The 16,598-nt window shown below is 42.1% G+C and overlaps 2 protein-coding genes across 5 annotated transcripts; one reads left to right on the top strand and one right to left on the bottom strand.

The window, feature by feature from the left end:
• Positions 1-655: 655 nt before the first annotated feature.
• Positions 656-12,380, top strand: LOC136442877 (proton-coupled folate transporter-like). 3 transcript variants are annotated; one of them, XM_066439885.1, is made up of 9 exons: positions 656-880; positions 4,665-5,129; positions 5,524-5,739; positions 6,365-6,493; positions 7,797-7,932; positions 8,382-8,482; positions 9,225-9,308; positions 9,922-10,078; positions 11,371-12,380. In XM_066439885.1, exons 2-9 carry the CDS (start codon positions 4,670-4,672, stop codon positions 11,483-11,485), a joined length of 1,398 nt encoding a protein of 465 aa, XP_066295982.1. In that variant the 5' UTR covers positions 656-880; positions 4,665-4,669; the 3' UTR covers positions 11,486-12,380. The 3 variants fall into 3 exon arrangements, with proteins under 3 accessions (XP_066295982.1, XP_066295981.1, XP_066295983.1); XM_066439884.1 differs by having other exon boundaries at positions 657-876; XM_066439886.1 differs by lacking the exon at positions 656-880 and adding an exon at positions 2,441-2,589.
• Positions 12,381-12,486: 106 nt separating this feature from the next.
• Positions 12,487-15,925, bottom strand: LOC136442895 (uncharacterized). 2 transcript variants are annotated; one of them, XM_066439914.1, is made up of 4 exons: positions 15,597-15,912; positions 14,126-14,265; positions 13,438-13,629; positions 12,487-12,760 (listed from the first exon to the last, which is right to left on the bottom strand). In XM_066439914.1, exons 2-4 carry the CDS (start codon positions 14,169-14,171, stop codon positions 12,753-12,755), a joined length of 246 nt encoding a protein of 81 aa, XP_066296011.1. In that variant the 5' UTR covers positions 14,172-14,265; positions 15,597-15,912; the 3' UTR covers positions 12,487-12,752. The 2 variants fall into 2 exon arrangements, with proteins under 2 accessions (XP_066296011.1, XP_066296010.1); XM_066439913.1 differs by lacking the exon at positions 12,487-12,760 and having other exon boundaries at positions 12,767-13,629; positions 15,597-15,925.
• Positions 15,926-16,598: the final 673 nt, after the last annotated feature.

Raw genomic sequence — 16,598 nt, forward strand, 5'->3', positions numbered from 1 at the left:
CAGTTTTGGGGTCGATGGTAATGTCGTCCACGAAATCAAATCACTGTGACCCTACTAACACAGCAACAGAAAAATGTCTGCATACTCGAGTTTTAAATGTCAAGGTAGCTGAATATTTCAACTGAAGAGCTTTAGTCATCTACATTACTCTACAGTCGACACCTCTATTACACAGCGGCATTCTCAAATGTCGTAAAACAAGTGATGAGGGTTATAAAGAATTACAGTAAAAACTCAAGAGGCCCGCGCTTGTTCTGACTTATTTGTCTACTTTTTTCACAGTCTGCCACTGGGCTTGGTCAGAAGTTTGGCGTGTAAATCTTCACGCCCCTCTTCCTACACCTGAAGTGACCAACGCCTTTCTTCTAACATGTGGTTTACTCACTCCGCTTATTTGTCGACACAAAAACGTCGTAGACACACTGATATTGGAGTTTTTCACGCGTCAGTGCGTACGTAAAATTTGTTCGGGAAGACATGTTATACAAGGGAGTTTCAATGAGCGGCTAGCCCGGCTCATGACAAGTTACACAGAGTCAAATATGCACAGCGGCGTCTGCAAACATGACAACTGCCTCCCGTCAAGTGACGTTTTTATGGAGCGTATGCAAATGAGGAATATAACTACAAAGCAAAAGAGTTTAATACGCACTCAACCATTCCGGTGACGGGTCAGGCGATGTCAACCTTCTCTCCCATTGGTCAGCACGAGGGGCGTGAATAATTGGTTTAGTATATGTTGCCATATTTTTGCAATATAAACCCTTCGCGACTATAGGTCCTTCTACTTGCCTTTAAGACGTTTTAAACTTGCGATCCCTGACAATATTTCTCGGTCTCGCGTCATCTCCGCCTGAAAAGAATCACCCCCAAAAGGTAGGTACGTTGTCATATTATCTATTAAAATGAAAAATATTAGTTGATATCATGTAGATCTACTTTAATCCATTTTAGCAAATCAAAGACTGGTGCATGGCCATCACGCGAGACAGAAAACTGTAGTTGACAGTATTGTCTGTTGTTAGTCAACAGACAAGTTGAACCATCGCATATCATACGGTACAAATTGGCTTCCAAACTGACGTTTATAGTAACGTTTTCCCAGTCGATGGCCTATATGTACCTTTTATCAAAATACAAAACATTGTAATCCTTTCAAACGGTGTAAATATTTTCCTCAAGCGCAGCCTTAAAGCTACACATGCTATAACTCTTCATGGCAAAATGTGTTCATCACCAAATGTGTAGCATGTCATTTAGGCAGCCTAACATTGAAAAGGCGTTCACATTTTCCAAAGCGTTGCCATAAAGCTCAACATGCCATAACTCTTTATATATATATAGCAAAGTGTGTTTCATTAGCAAATGGGTAGCATGTCATTTAGGCGGTCTAAACAGTGGTAAAAGAGACGTTTATTTCTACAGTGCCCGTATAAAGAAAGAACTCGAATATCTAAGGACGCATACGAAAATAATCATCATGACGCTTCGCTGAATAGTGAAAGGCAACTTCATAAATATATCAGGAATCCAGTATTGAAAAGATCTTTGCCAGTGTTTTCTGCTTTTAACCATAAGTGCAAAGGAGTTTTTCGATTAGCCACGTATTTCTGTCAACCATGACCACCATTTTCTGCCAGCCTTTTTTTTTGTCATCCGTTCTTTTGATTCTTTTGATCAGTTTTCTTACAATGCTTTTAACTGCTGCCTTTTTCCGACAAAAATAATGTTCTGACAGATTTATCACATTCTGACAGCCGTCTTTTCCTCACATCCATAGCTTTCATACTACTAAAACTGTTTGACTAGCTTCCATGCTTCCATTTTAAAGCTTTTTGCTTGTTGCATGTACGAGCTGTTTTTTAATTGAAAAGTAGTATACCGATACCGATTGGTACCGTTTGTCTGATAGCAAACTCATAAGTCATAAGGCTATTTACCACCATCCGTCGTTTTCTGACCGCCGCTTTTTTTCTGTCAGTGGTCTCTTTTTCTTACGGCGCGTTCACATTTGTCGTAAGGCGTCGTATGATTTTGATCTAGAGTTTTTTTGTTTAGGCAGTTTGTAACAGAACCACACACTGGCAAGGGTCTAAAACAGCCTTTTCTGTAACCAGATACTAAATTTTGCAGGACACATGCACGGGTATCTCAAGAATACACTCACCTTGTGATCTCATGACAACTACACGAAATCTGATCTTTGATTAAGCACACGCCTAGTAATGCATACGCAAAGCGTACTTTCATGCATAAACGCAGCCTCTACGCATGCTTAAAGACTGGGTATTGTGTCGTGGACGTGTGCGACCGGCTCTTAACCCCAGTCACCTACTGTTCTCTGATAACCCTTTATTCTGCCATGAAGTGCAAGCCACCAGAGTAGCTGAACCGTGCGATGGAGTGTGTGCGCTTTGTCGTGGTTGCGTCTGGCAATGCCGTCTACGTGCACTTGCGCACACACGGGCGGGTCAACGGTGCGTCACCACTGTCAGAACGGGACGGCAGACGGAAAATGGTAGCCGTCAGAAAACGACAGCTGAAAGAAAACGGCAGCCTTCAAAAATGGTGCCCTTCACTCAGAAACTGGTGAGTCAGAAAGCGGTGGCCATTAGAAAATGCTGAGTCAGAAACTAGTGGCTTTTTAAATGGTGGCTTTCACAAAATGGTGGCTGCTAGGCTAGTGTTCGGGCGCGCTTTCACTATTTTGCAAAAAGCAACTGAAGCAAACGAATTTCTGAACCGTAACCGACTTTGCGATTGGGTCATCTCTCAAAAGACAGCTGCAGTTAAATGCGGACTGACTAAGAAAAAATGCGTTGCCATGTTGAACAAGGTATCCAAATTGCTGCACACGACAGTTAAAGGGCGACAATCACAGAACGCTTTGACACGGAGAGTTTGAGTTTATTGAGACACCATTTGGCCCATTTTCGGGGCTAGTCCTATTGTCTGACGAGTTACGGTTTGTGGGCACAATGGCGCAACAAACTCTTATCGCAGTCATCTTTATGACAGGAAGCTTTAGGTTGTCTCTGGCTAACCAAACAAGACGTTTCCTGTAGGATTCTTTGTGTAAGTCATTTTGTCTGTGTGTGTGTCAGTGCGTGCATGTGTGTGCGCGCGCGGTGAAAGTAATGGTATTTTCGATACTCTACTTTGCTCGGGTCTACCTACTTTCACCAAAGTTGAAAACATAATCGTCTAACGTTAGGTATAGTGAATATCATACATGTCCGTTCTTTTTGTGTACTCATTATTTTGTGTGTGTACTCATCTCTTAATGTGTACTAATTTCTTTGCCTACAAAAGGTACGTAGACAAGAACAGTGCCAACATAAAGAAGTACTCAGGCCAAGTGCATGTCCCCTGTCCCTCTCATAACGTTTTGCCAGGTAGCACAGTATGTACCTAATGTTTAGATATCTGTTAACACGGGTGCTGTGCAGTCTTGTTTTAGAAATTTCTAATTTCATCTCGTCTCAAGTTTTGACCTTTTTTCGTACGCGTTGCGACATTTTTACAATCGCAACTTCATGTCATTCTTGGGACAATCGTGGTTGTCTCGCGCAATATCTAATGTAACGTTACATGTCTGGTCACATTTCCAAAGCGCAGCCCGGTCGGATAGCTTGCGGCAACGAAAAATACGATATGATAGACAACAAAACAAGCAAAAACTTTTTAAAAATGACTCCTCGCCATAAATTGTGTATATTATTGATATGCATTTTTTATTCTTTGTTTTCTTGGTACGGAGACTACGGACCAACTCGTTGTTGCTAGCGTTGTGACATGGGCCGGGACCTGGCTTGGAAATGTGATCCTAGCATTACAGTCGGTGTAGTCAAAGTCTCGCTGAATATCGCGCGACCGCTTTACGAGCCACTTCATCCGTCGTCAGAACCACTCCGTGCCTAGCCCTCCCACTGCAAATACGTCAAAATTCGATCACTTAATAAAAGACCCGTTTATTTTCTTAGTCATCGTTTAAGAATGAACATAGTCTTCCTCCAAAGGTAAACGTATTCCAGATGCCACGACGTGCAATTACGACAGAATTTTCCGTCGAGCGACAGCCAATAAATTTCATACGATATCCGCACGACTGACCCGTGAGAACTTCAGCAATTTTGTTCGGTACACCTGTCGTTAGACGCAGACGTGACAGCCAAAAAGCTAGCTTTACATGCTCAAATTAAGTATTGCGTCCACCCCTCTCTAACCAACGACAGTTGAGCTGGGACTGTCATAGCTAGATGAAAAAACACAGGACAAAACCCCACGCTGGTTTTGGCCATAAAAGGTTTAAAAAGTCGCCGCGGGTTTAGACAGTCGTGATATTCAGAAAATAGTTAAGTGCATGTTGGCAAAGGCTGAAATTTAAGGAAGGACAATGTAAGTTCGAAAAATGTGTCAACATATCGCAATAGATTCAAGCCACGTCGCTAGACGCGAGGTGACGTAAGTGTGGCGCCATGTACTCTCCAAAACACGCTGTGCTGTGAACGTTATCTTCTGACTACTATGTACAAACGGTCTCTAATCTATCGTTGATCTATCCATCTTAGTTATCTGAAATGATTTATAAAAATAAAACTGTCAAGTACCAATATTAAAGGAGCAAGTATAACTGTATTTTATATTTGTGTTTATCTGTTCAGACATCATGCAGAATCCACTTCGGTTCATTACGGTTGAGCCTGTGCTGTTGATGTACATGACCGCCACCTTGATGATGACCCCGGTACTGCAGCAGACCATCTACTACAAGCTGTGCTACCAGTTTCACAACGCCTCCATTTGCGACAACTTGGAAGACAACAAGCACGTCGAGTACGAAATCCAAGAGCAGGCCGCACAATGGTACCTGTACATCACGGTTTGTATCTCCGCTCCCGCCATTTTCATCTCGTTCTTCGTGGGCCCGTGGAGCGACAGGGTCGGACGGCGGCTCCCCATGTGTCTGCCGCCCGTAGGAGGCCTGTTATACGCCCTGTCGTTTCTGGTGCAGTCCCTGGACCAGTTCCTCCTCACCATCCCCGTGGAGTGGACGCTGATCGGCGCCTTGGCGCAAGGCTTCCTGGGAGGATACACCGTCATCATCCTCACCACTTACAGCTACCTAGGTGAGTTGTAGAATGATTACCTCCGTCAAAACGGAGGTATTGTTTTCGGTCTTTTTGTTTGTTTCTTTGTCTTGGCGTGTCTTCAGGTTTGTGGCCCGGGTCTTAGTGTGTACCCGGGCTGAATTATAACTGGAGACTGGCAGGATGCGAAGGTTGAGCAGCCGGTTTGCGTCCAAATTTCTTCGGCAGGCTGGCATGCAGGAAGTGAATTTTGACACATGGCCCAAAGTCAGGGACCCGAGGATGGCATGTGCCCGAGAGTGTTGCATGTCATGTTTGAAATGGACATGGGTCATAAATTTCTGAATGATACGCTTGCAATAGATATTTATATTTATGATAAGTTGTATCTTCACCGATGGAGTTCAGACTTGTTTGTCTCCGATCCGTGCAGCTGATGTGACAACAGAAGAGAATCGCACCAGACGGATGAGTATCCTGACCGCCATGTTAACCATCTCGGGCACCATCGGGCTCGGCATCGGCGGCGTCCTGGTGGACAACTTCGGCTTCTTCGTCGTCTTCGCCGTCTGCATGGGTCTACACGTCATCAACTTCATCTACATCTGGGCACGACTGAGGGAGAAGAAAAGGGACGAAAACAGCCAAGGTTTGGCTGCAAACTTTGCAATACATCATCGAACCTTACAGTCTGGTCTTAAGCCCCCCTCTCATTGGACCCGCGGGACGCTGGTGGCGTCGCTGCGTCCTAAACTGGATTTGTCATACCCTTGACTTTATAATGGGAATACAACAAAACACAAAAAGCTTAGAAAGATTCGTTTTTTGTCGATGAAATTCGTTGAGTGCTTTGTCAATTCGATCGGTCGCAGCGACGCCGCCAGCGTGCCGCGGGTCCAGTGAGAGGCCGGCATTACCCAGCTTGAACTTACCGAACAAAACTAGTGTTTACGCCGAAAGGCGATTCACCTGTTAGGCGAAACAAGAACATCAAAACCTCAATGGCTGCATGCAAAATGTTGATATAAAAACTATTATGAAAAAAAAGTTCGTAGATATCTTTAACACATATCGGTTAAAGTACTGTTAGCTATGTTGAATATCCGCAGTTATTAAGCCGCGCAGTCAATGCTAAGATAGCTTCTAATAAATTTTGATACTTTTAGTATTTTTTGCACCATGTCGACTCAACTATGTATCTGTGTATATGGTGTTGGATAGCGGTGATACACTCGCAAACCTATTGACTTTAAAAAAAATGTTTTTATCTACAGTAACTAAGGTGAACTGTTCGTACGTGATGAACACCTTGAAGGTGGTCACCAAGATCCGCCCCAACAACGGCCGTCTGCACCTCATCCTGCTCTTCCTGTGCCTCTTCATCTACGCTCTCTGTAACACAGGTGAGTCTGAGGCTGCCATTGCAAGAGTTCTTGTGTTATTCTTCTTGTATAATAGTGCGTCGTGTCGTAAACTTTATAAGGTGGTTGTCAGAGCGAGTTGTCTCAGTCAATCAATATCTTACTCACTCACTTACTCTCTTATTTGCTAATTCACTCTGTACCCCTCCATTTCTCATCTACATATCGACTCTATCCCTCGTTCCTTCACTCTTCTCTCTTCCTTTTTTTCGTCCTATCCTAGCGATCACTTTTGTAAAGTGAAATGCTAAGTCTAGATCATGAACAGTCATATAAAGTGAATCCTGTAGTTGTGCAGCTGCCCTTCTGCTTTTGGGACGCCGTATCAAACGCTTAAGAATAGAATAGCCTTCAAAGTACAGCAAAATAGATTGTGTTAAGTCAATGTCGGCTGACCGGTCACAGGTATTATAATTCTTCAATTAGATGTGACGGAGCGTGGCGATCACAGCTGGTCTTGGGTCAGCTTGAAAAAAAAAGTCGTCACAAACACAATATTGACCCCATCTTCGTGCGTGTTCTAATTGTGTATAAACTGCACCTGACCAAAACCATTACAAAGCCCCTGTCTATTCTCGGTTGACAAATAGTAGGTTGTTTGATTCTTGTCTTGAATTCATTTTTCATTTCCTAGATGTATTGTGTTCCGGAACTAAACCCAAAGTACACACCATTTTTCTTGTCACTGCTCTGCAAATACCGTTTTGATTGCCAAAGGATCTAGTTGCTATAACAGGTGGGGGAGGGCTAACTGAGCTCAACAAAATGCTCAAACTGACCGACAGGACATTACTTAACACATACTTATGAAGTAAAGAAACGTACGGTCAGATTTTAGTGTTGTACCTAGAATATTCGCAACAAAGTCATCTATATCTACTTAAGCATTGGTCCACAGATTCCATGATACGATGACAAAAAATCAATCAGAACACGTAAAATCAAAGTTAATTGCATAGCTACTGTAGCAGGTGTAATGTACGGTAGGTATTAAAACTATTCTGAGCACTAAGTCTACAATGTAATGCCTACGTTATTCTATGTAGGAAACAGGAACTATTCTCATAACTAAACAATATGATAATCCAAATACACAGAAAAAGTTGTCAACATTTAATGTTTGCGTCAGCAATAATGCTTTTACAATATCTATTGTATAAAGCGCTATGGGTTTAGGACACGAATGCGTTTGTTGACTAGTTATGCCGGACACCCAATGCTTTGTAAAAATGATAGCATTTCTAAATCTTAAATCTTGCACCTTTTCATAATGTTTATCCTACAGGTGTGAATGAGATCGCCATCTTGTTTACGAAGCGTGTAGAGATCGACATGAGTAACTCCAACTACGGGTACTGGCAGGCCACCCGTAACCTGGTCCCTGCGGTGTTCCTCATGCTGCTGCTGCCCCTTCTGTCAAGGTTGGTACCTCCGCCCCTGAGGCGTCACCAAAAACTTTGTTTTGATAGTATAAGTGGTTTTAACCAAATGCTACTGGATGATAAACACACTAGTAATGAAACGTTCTGAAGTCCTCAAGAGAACTGTGGTTTCCAGAGAGACTGTTCTGGTGTAAGACTGCGATAATCTCAAAACAATCCTGAGCGAAATATTGGAGTTTCTTTATGCAAAGTATGAGACAAATATTAGCTTCCTTTGAAAGGGTATTTCTTTTTCAAAACATTTGTGGTAACGTTAGTAGATGTTGCACGAAAGAGCTATCAATTCTCTTAAAACTTCCACCTACAACAAAAGAAACAGTCGGATTCTTACAACAGACACTCGGGGAATTCTGTCCTTCTCGTTATTCTGTGATAAAAGGTCACTGCAAACATCATGATAAAAAACAATAAGACTGATTTTCTTGCAGGTGGTTTTCTGACACCACCCTGGCGGCCATCGGCGCAGTGTCTAGTGTCGGCATGTTTGAACTGATGGCCTTCTCTGTCAACGAAGCCATGCTGTGGGCAAGTAAGTGTCTTCCCCTGGTCCTGTGGACTATAAGTACACTGTTGACAAGCGTTTGTTTTTACAGCGTCCAGCAAATAAGAAACGTTATTACAGATCGTAGCGGTTGCAAACAAGCCGTCTGTCAATTGGTTAGCAAAGGTACAACACCTTTAGTCTACAAGCAGATCCAAGAGTTTTTCAGTGTTTTACCCGTATCTTTGCAGCATTTAGTATTAAAGTTACAGCTTTTGGATAATGTACCTTTTAACTCTTCGTGCTTTAAAAGTACTGAGACTGAGCCGGATGGCCTTACATCTGCTTGGACATTACAACACCTTATACTGGCCAAGTTTTCTTGACTTGAATCTACACATGTACAAGAAAGTTTACTACTCTCCAAGCAGAGGTTGGCGGGGAAGATTGTGACCTTTTTATCATATGCCCCGGAGAGCGGACAAAAAACGGGGCACATGGTAAAAAGGTCACATTCACAATCTTCCCCACCAACCTCTGCTTGGAGAGTACAAGTTTACTATAATCGACTCCCTACCTACATCGACTAACGTTTGATTGAGTTAGCATTCGTTTGTATACCGAATACATATATATTTTGAAGATACAAACATTTTACTTTACTACGAAATACTGCAATATGCAATAAGCACTAAAGCCAATCTGCATTTTTAAATGCATATTTCAACTTTTCAAACCATAAGAAAGTGAGGAAAGACTGACTGTACTGTACATGTTTTTATCATTATAGCTGTAGCAGTGGGCGCGTTCAATGGCTTCCTCAATGGCGTCTTGCATGGTACCATGTCCAAGACTGTGTCAGACGACGAACAAGGTTTGTCTTTATCTCTTGATTCAAACTCTGTGAAAAGTCTTGAAAGTAGCTTGATAGAATTTACGAGATGATCTGAATGTAAAAGTGAACAGCAACTGTAGAATTATTTACTTTAGTTAACTGGGAAATAGAATGAGTCATAAATCTTGTATGGCTAGTAAACAAAGTGTACAAGACTCCAAGCGCAGTTTTTTCTAGCCTCCCAGGAGCGCTGACGTTTATTTTTTTGGGAGAGCGCTGATTCGTGATTTTCAACATACGGACCAGGTTCTAATGCCGGGGAGATTGTGTCTTCGCTCTCCAGAAGGCCTGCTATTAGTATCATAAAAGCCTCATTAAAATCACTTTTAGATGGTGTAGACACGATCTACAGGCATTAGAATTCATTGGAAATATTCTACTTTAAACACATTGTGAATGTAGATTAAATGTGTGTAGCGAAACTACCCGGTGTTTGTCGTAGCCAAGTCGGCAAGCGTCAGAAACTAAACATGGCAATGCATCTTACGTCTATGTCTACATAACTTGTCCAATAGCAGACGACCAATTCTATCAACCAACGTGTAAAAGTGTTAAAATCTTGACTGTTACCGTCCTTTTTGTTTGGCTGCAGGCGCGATGTTCTCCATTCTGTCTATGCTGGAGACGGTAACGGTGGTGGTGTCAGCCTTCATCTTCAACAACATCTACCCGGTCACCCTCCCCACCTTCGCCGGCTTCCCCTTCATGCTCATGGCAGTCATGTTCTGGGTGTCGCTCGTCTTTGTCGTGTACGTGCATCACTATCTTAAGTCCCTATCTCACTGGACCCGCGACACGTTGGCGACCTCGCTTCGTCCCAAATCGGAGTTGTGTTACCGTTAACTTAATCATGGTGATATCATGCAAAACGTAAAAGTATTACTTCATACCCCCATTCCACTTGGACGGCGCTCTCATCGCGCTCTCACGGCGACCTAAAATGGTCCAGAGCGCCGTGAGAGCGCCGAACTCCTGGAAAACGTGCTCAAGTGGAATCTCTACGGCGACCTTTGCGCGCTCTCAGCGCGACTAAAATGTCAAATGTCAGCAACTTTTTAAAGATTTCACAGATCACTCAACGAATTCCAGAGATAAAGAACGAATTTTTGTTACGGATGGAAGCAAGTACTTGTAGGTATTGGTCAATTTGTATTACCCACGAGCAAAACTATGATTTGACCACAAAATTCCCAGAAATTCAAGATACACCACTTCAAGAATGAAATTTGTTTGAACTACAGTTGAGACCATTCAATCCTCATAGAGCGCTCGCTGCGATCCTTGAGCGCTCGCTGCGGCCCTTTGATCCTACCTTGGGCGCTCTCACGGCGCTCACCGCGCTCTCTCGGCGCTCTCACGGCGCTCACCGCGCTCGCTCCGCGCTCCCTCGGCGCTCGTTTTTTTATCGCCATCCTCGGCGCTCTCACGGCGAAGGTTTTGAGCATGTTCAAAACCATCGCCGAGGTGACGGCGCGCATGGCGCTCTCGCCGCGCTGTCGGCACTCTCGCCGCGCTGTCGGCGCTCTCAATGGCGCTCTCGCCGCGCTGTCGGCGCTCTCACGGCGATCTGGCCAAAATGAGGTCGCCATGAGAGCGCGGTGAGAGCGCCGTCCAAGTGGAATGGGGGTATAACTGACAACAAAACACACAAAGCGTATACACATTTGTTTCGTTTTTGTCGATGAAATCTGTTGAGCGCGCTGTCAAATCGCTCGATCGCAGCGAAAAAATGCTTCAGATATTATCAAGAAAATACACAAGGCAGTAATATCCCAGCACGTTTTATAAATAATAGCATCCTTCTACTGAAACCCTAAACTGTTTTGTTACGTTAGCCAATGATTTGTGGCAGTTAATGATCGGTATTGTCCAGTCCAAAAGTCGTCGAGACATTGTATAGTTACATAACAAGTCTCGTCCTCACAAAATATCACGGGATTTCACGAGTTTCGAAAAAAAACTTGGCCAGAAAGCAGAAAGCTATGTAACTGTGGTACAATCTAGATACGGCTCTGACTTAAAATCTTCCATTTCTCACCAGCTGGATCGAGTTGTCTTCTCCATTTTCTCCAAAGAAGACTGAAACAACTGCCGCAGCACCAGAAATACAGCTGCGGGAACGGACAGCGTCCATGCGGTCTGTGGCCAGTGGGTGATTACACAGTACAGGAAATCTCTATTGACACACCTTAAAGACATAATTGGAAATCCTTAGGAGAAGTAATACATTTGGAGCATTTGTTTCATATTTTAGCGAGACATAATGTATATGGTTATAAAGGGTCTCAACTTCTCAATTTATTATTTCATTGATTGATAGATTGATTGATTGGTATTGATGCCAATGAACGTTTTTCCGCTTGATTGAAGAAGCGAGAGAGTTACGTTTTACATTACACGCGGGAGAACTTGAAGAAATTTAAACAATCACACGTTACTGTATTGTTGTAAAATGGATACTTCTGTTTTTCTTTTAGAAACAATATGGCACCGGAATGATAAAATCAATAATTTGCTGAAAATACCAATGGTTTTGCGCATACATCACTTTATCACTTTTATATTTACGACTACTTATATACGTCTATAATTTCACATAATAACCTTTGTAACAACATATATGAAGAAAGTACACATGTACGTGCAAATACTCCTACTTAGACATCCACTGTATGACCAAGTAATCACAAAGTGTTCACGTCCTATGTAAAGTCAGTTCGCATTTGCTGTGGATATGCCCATATACATTTTTACACATGGTTTATAAGGATATAAGTATCCTACGATCATTTAGCAGGACTCAGTTGTATCAACAGATTCAAAGACGTCAGTCTCATCAGAGCCCTATATCCGTTTAAGTATGTGTAGCCTAAAGCTGAGAGAATAACTAGTTTATATAGTATTACCATTCCTTGTCATAGTGTATATCCATCGTCAGGTATTGTTGTTTTGTTTGAAAGCAGTTACATGTAGCCTTAGGGTATGAATTTGTAATGATTTTGTCATATCGTTTTCATAATCTTATCATAACAATAAAATCTTGTATTTGCATTATGGTCTGATCACTTCTAAGTTAACTTTGTCACAATGCTGTTAGTTGATTTCTATAGAGATACACATTATATGTATATACACATGTTTGGTTTGTGTGTTTATCAACATATAGCAAATATTGCTTCAAAGGTGTGTTTATCAACATATAGTAAATCTTGCTTCAAAGGTGTGTTTATCAACATATGATAAATCTAGCTTTACAGGTGTGTTTATCAACATATGATAAATCTTGCTTCAAAGGTGTGTTTATCAACATATGATAAATCTTGCTTCAAAGATGTGTTTATCAACATATGATAAATCTTGCTTCAAAGGTGCTGCGCCGACAACTTCAAAGTGTCTTGTTTCCAGTGTGTTATCGTTCCATCTTTATGTACCTGCAATCCGCCAAAAACATTGAACTCAGGACGCCCAAGCCCGCACGTATACAGTCATCTAAGGTGAACTCGTTGGCAATGACTTCAATAAGTAATATTTCAACCCGGTATGTAAACATGGTATAAATTCTAAAATGCTACTTAGATATCAGTTGACATTGAGTGGTACTTGGTCGTTCGCGGGAGACTTTATCCACGTCTGTGTTACATATTTGTTCAAATTTACGATGTATACATGGTAAAAACATAGGGAAAAACATACATGCGTCAGTAAACTGTGTCTGACTAGGTAAATGGCTAGTAATGAGTAATGTTGTGCATTTTAAAGACAAACAAACCAATATCATGGCCCACAAAATGGGGAAAAATGCTGAACTCTTTATGATAGTGCACGTGACATCTACTAACACTGTTTATCACATTTGCGTGATGACTTCATATTTTGTGCAAAAATGTGCCGTACGATGATCCCTTAGTTTCGCGAGTAAAACTACGGCGATGATTTTCAGTGTGTTCTCATCACATCACAACGATGTCATATTTTTGCATCATAGACGTCGCTATATGTTGCGATAGTGTTGTTTGAACTTATCATGTAAAGAAATGACTAAATAAATCGACTTTCAAAATCAGATTTTCGGGCCCTAATATTGCTTGGGTTTCCTTTAAGGACTCACCGTCAAGATCAATCTTGACTCCCTCCAGCTTCTCGTCTTCCTCCTTCAGGAGCTCAACTTTCTTCTCCACCAGCTCCTCCATTTCCTCCATCACCAGGTCCAGAGCTGCCTCCTCCTCCACATCATTCACTTCTCTCTCCATCTCAGCCGCAGCCTCCTGGAAAATCTCCACCTTCTCCTGGAACTCATCTCCTGTGGCAAGGTGAAAGGGAGACAGATATCAAGGCGCTGAACGGCAGAGAAAATACGTGGAGGAGTTTTAATTGTCAGTGTTGGAATGAACAACTGTATTCTCTTCATAACGACATGCAGTATGCTTCTCTACTTCAGCATAGGGTGGCATAGTAGTCCAATATTCATAATGTAAACACCATGTAACTTTTAAAAGTTTTTGTTTGTGGAAATGACACCCGTTTTGAAAAATATTTTTGTTACAATTGAAATACAAGAACAGACAGGTTTCTGCGCCAAGAACACATGTGGGAAAACATTTCCTTGTATGCAAAATTCAAAGTTGGGGAATAGAGGGGTCGTGTTTCTGATCATTCCCTGATCCTAAAGCTATTGATCACGGATTTTCTTTCCAGTTGGGTCGTACTTCTAAATGTAGCATTGCAGTGTACTCGAGCTCGTGTGTAATAAGAGTCTTGGGCCCACGATTGTTAGTAAAACGTCCAAGCTGTAGTACCTTCATCTGCTGCTCTTTTGACGATTCCCCTCCTCCTTCTCCTCATGCAATGCCGAAACGGCGGCGACAAGTGTCAGACAACGCCAGGCTGGCCATTGCCAACACCACAGCCATCAGCAACAAGACTCTCATGCTGTAATCTAGAAGTGAAGGAGTGAGTAATAGGGTAATCGGAAGGGTCTGGGGATGGGGTGGTGTTAGTGGCAGAAAATGTGAACGAAAACATAACAAAACCTATAAGCAACAATCTTACAAAACTTTTTCCTTGCTTACACCTATAGCTAGGTTCTGTCTCACAACTCCAGCGTTTTATAGATCTACACCTAGACCATGAGTAACATTGGAAGAAATGATTGTCATTTTACTCAAATGAGTTTAACCAATCAATATCAGTAGGGGGCGTGCATCACCGATGCTGGTATTGCATGAATCGTCGGAGTGAAATGAGAGACAGATAGCAATCTTTACAATGTCGGTGCACCGGAGAAGTCTTTGTTTATGCCTTAATTCTTTCGATCTTTCTTCCCCACAAAAGTGACTTATTCCTTCCTACAGCTATATCAATATTCGCTTGTTTCTTATACTGGTTTGTTGCAAATATCAGAGATTTTACCGCGCAAAAGACATTGAAGTGGGCCCCTGGCATTTTACGCCACAAATGTTACGGGACAAAGGACGCCATAGAAGGGCCAGCAAGGTCTTCCAAAATCTATCATTATGTCATCAAATGCAATTAGAAGACAGGAAGAAGTTACAATAGCTAGCATTGTAGCCTTGTGTATAAAATTTTACACAGCAATATCTGATAAAGGAGACTTCCTTTAATTCATCATAGTCGATCAAATTTATCATTCATATCATATTCCCAAGCGTATCCACCTTCACTAAGATTTTGATGACTTGCAACATAGATAAGGTCAGACTGTCATTATTCCAGACAGGCATGCGTATATTTAAGTAGTGGCATAATCATTATTTGCCTTAAGCCATGGTGCAAGATTTAACAAAGTACGTCTTTGAAACGTACGTTTTGTTCTTCTAACGAACCAAATGTTGGAAAAAAGAATGAGTTAATGACTGATTTGAGCTCATCAGACTTACATACAGCAGAATTGCACGCTATACACACTGCCCATACTTTTTTAAACGATATCAGGCGCTTCATATATTCTGGCCTTCTTCTTCTTCTATCCCTTAGTCTGACTAGTTGACCTACGGGGCACCACAGAATTGGAAGGTCTGGCAACCAGTTTTCTCTACCCTTCTAGGTTTTCTGTTTTCTTAGTGTCTGAGTAATGCCTGTCCGTTCTTCGATAAGTATTCTAACATCCTTTACGTTGTCTACCACTCTTCCTTCCGCTCGGATGGTTCCTTGCATGACAGTTTTAGCTAGTCTGCCACACCCACAATCTGTCAAAGTCGCTACCCAGTTAAACATGGACTGTTCACTAGATAAATTGTACTCCCTTACCTTGAAGAAGTGACGATCAGCTACTATCGTACGGATATCTGTGCAAACTCGTTCTGATTTCGTTCCTTCAAACGTTACGACAAGCCCGTGGTGTCTCAGCAGCGGGGTCGCAGTCTGGTGAACTCAGCAGGACTGTGCTTTATGTGAGTACTTTACGATCTGGTTGAGCAAGTTTTCAAACGCTGTCCATTGTGCTTCAGGGGTGCCTGTTGTCCTTGGCGGAGTAATGGTGTAGACATACCATGCTCAGTATTATCTAAGGCTCATAGCACATAGAAATGCCTGCTAGGCGGACCTGTGCACGTGTATCATGAGTAAGATTGCGTTGTGTATTTATACATCATGATAAGATTCAAACTGCATTCACCGTGTAGTTGCTAAAAAGGATAGAGTAAGTAAGTGCGTGTTTTGGTGTTCTTGTGTTTGCGTTGACACCCCAAAGGGGCCCCAGGCCGATGAAACTTATGTAACTGCGCTGTCACACATGGCTAAGTCAGGCTGGGCACCAAACATATTGGAGAAACAGGCAGGCATTTCTTAAGCAGACCTTCCACAACGTTTTGAAATCAAACAGATTTCTCACATTAGAATTATGACGTAAATATGACTGTTATAAAAACCAAGCAGGTTTCCAAAAGTTAGGCGCTAAGAAACCAGCCAAGACCAAAAGTATCATTCATTGCAGTGTATTAATTTCATTCCCCCCAGCAGCTTTCTCTGGAACTGCATATGCTGTATCTAGCTTTTATGGAACAAAACCTATTTGTATTTTTGTTACAAACGCGACTTTGTAATATTCCCTGTCTGTTAACAATAAAAGCCTAGTAATCGAATATTGCCCCCTCTAGCGATTGACAATGATACTGCTTACTATAGTTATTATAAAGGTATCAAATGGACGTCTATATGGGGGATACAATGGTTGAAAGAAATCTTTGGCATAAGGAAAAAGGGCCTCCCCCACTTCCCAGAAGGGATAACGTCTTGTCCGCCTTTCTGACA

Source organism: Branchiostoma lanceolatum, chromosome 10 (assembly GCF_035083965.1).
Source record: "Branchiostoma lanceolatum isolate klBraLanc5 chromosome 10, klBraLanc5.hap2, whole genome shotgun sequence".
Taxonomy (NCBI): Eukaryota; Metazoa; Chordata; class Leptocardii; order Amphioxiformes; family Branchiostomatidae; genus Branchiostoma; species Branchiostoma lanceolatum.

Coding starts and splice junctions, on each gene's coding strand:
- LOC136442877 (XM_066439885.1), top strand. CDS start 4,670: ATGCAGAATCCACTTCGGTTCATTACGGTTGAGCCTGTGCTGTTGATG. Junction 5,740..6,364: donor AAGGGACGAAAACAGCCAAG/GTTTGGCTGCAA, acceptor TTTTATCTACAG/TAACTAAGGTGAACTGTTCG. Junction 10,079..11,370: donor GTGTCGCTCGTCTTTGTCGT/GTACGTGCATCA, acceptor ATTTCTCACCAG/CTGGATCGAGTTGTCTTCTC.
- LOC136442895 (XM_066439913.1), bottom strand. CDS start 14,171: ATGAGGAGAAGGAGGAGGGGAATCGTCAAAAGAGCAGCAGATGAAG. Junction 13,630..14,125: donor CAAAAGAGCAGCAGATGAAG/GTACTACAGCTT, acceptor ACCTTGCCACAG/GAGATGAGTTCCAGGAGAAG.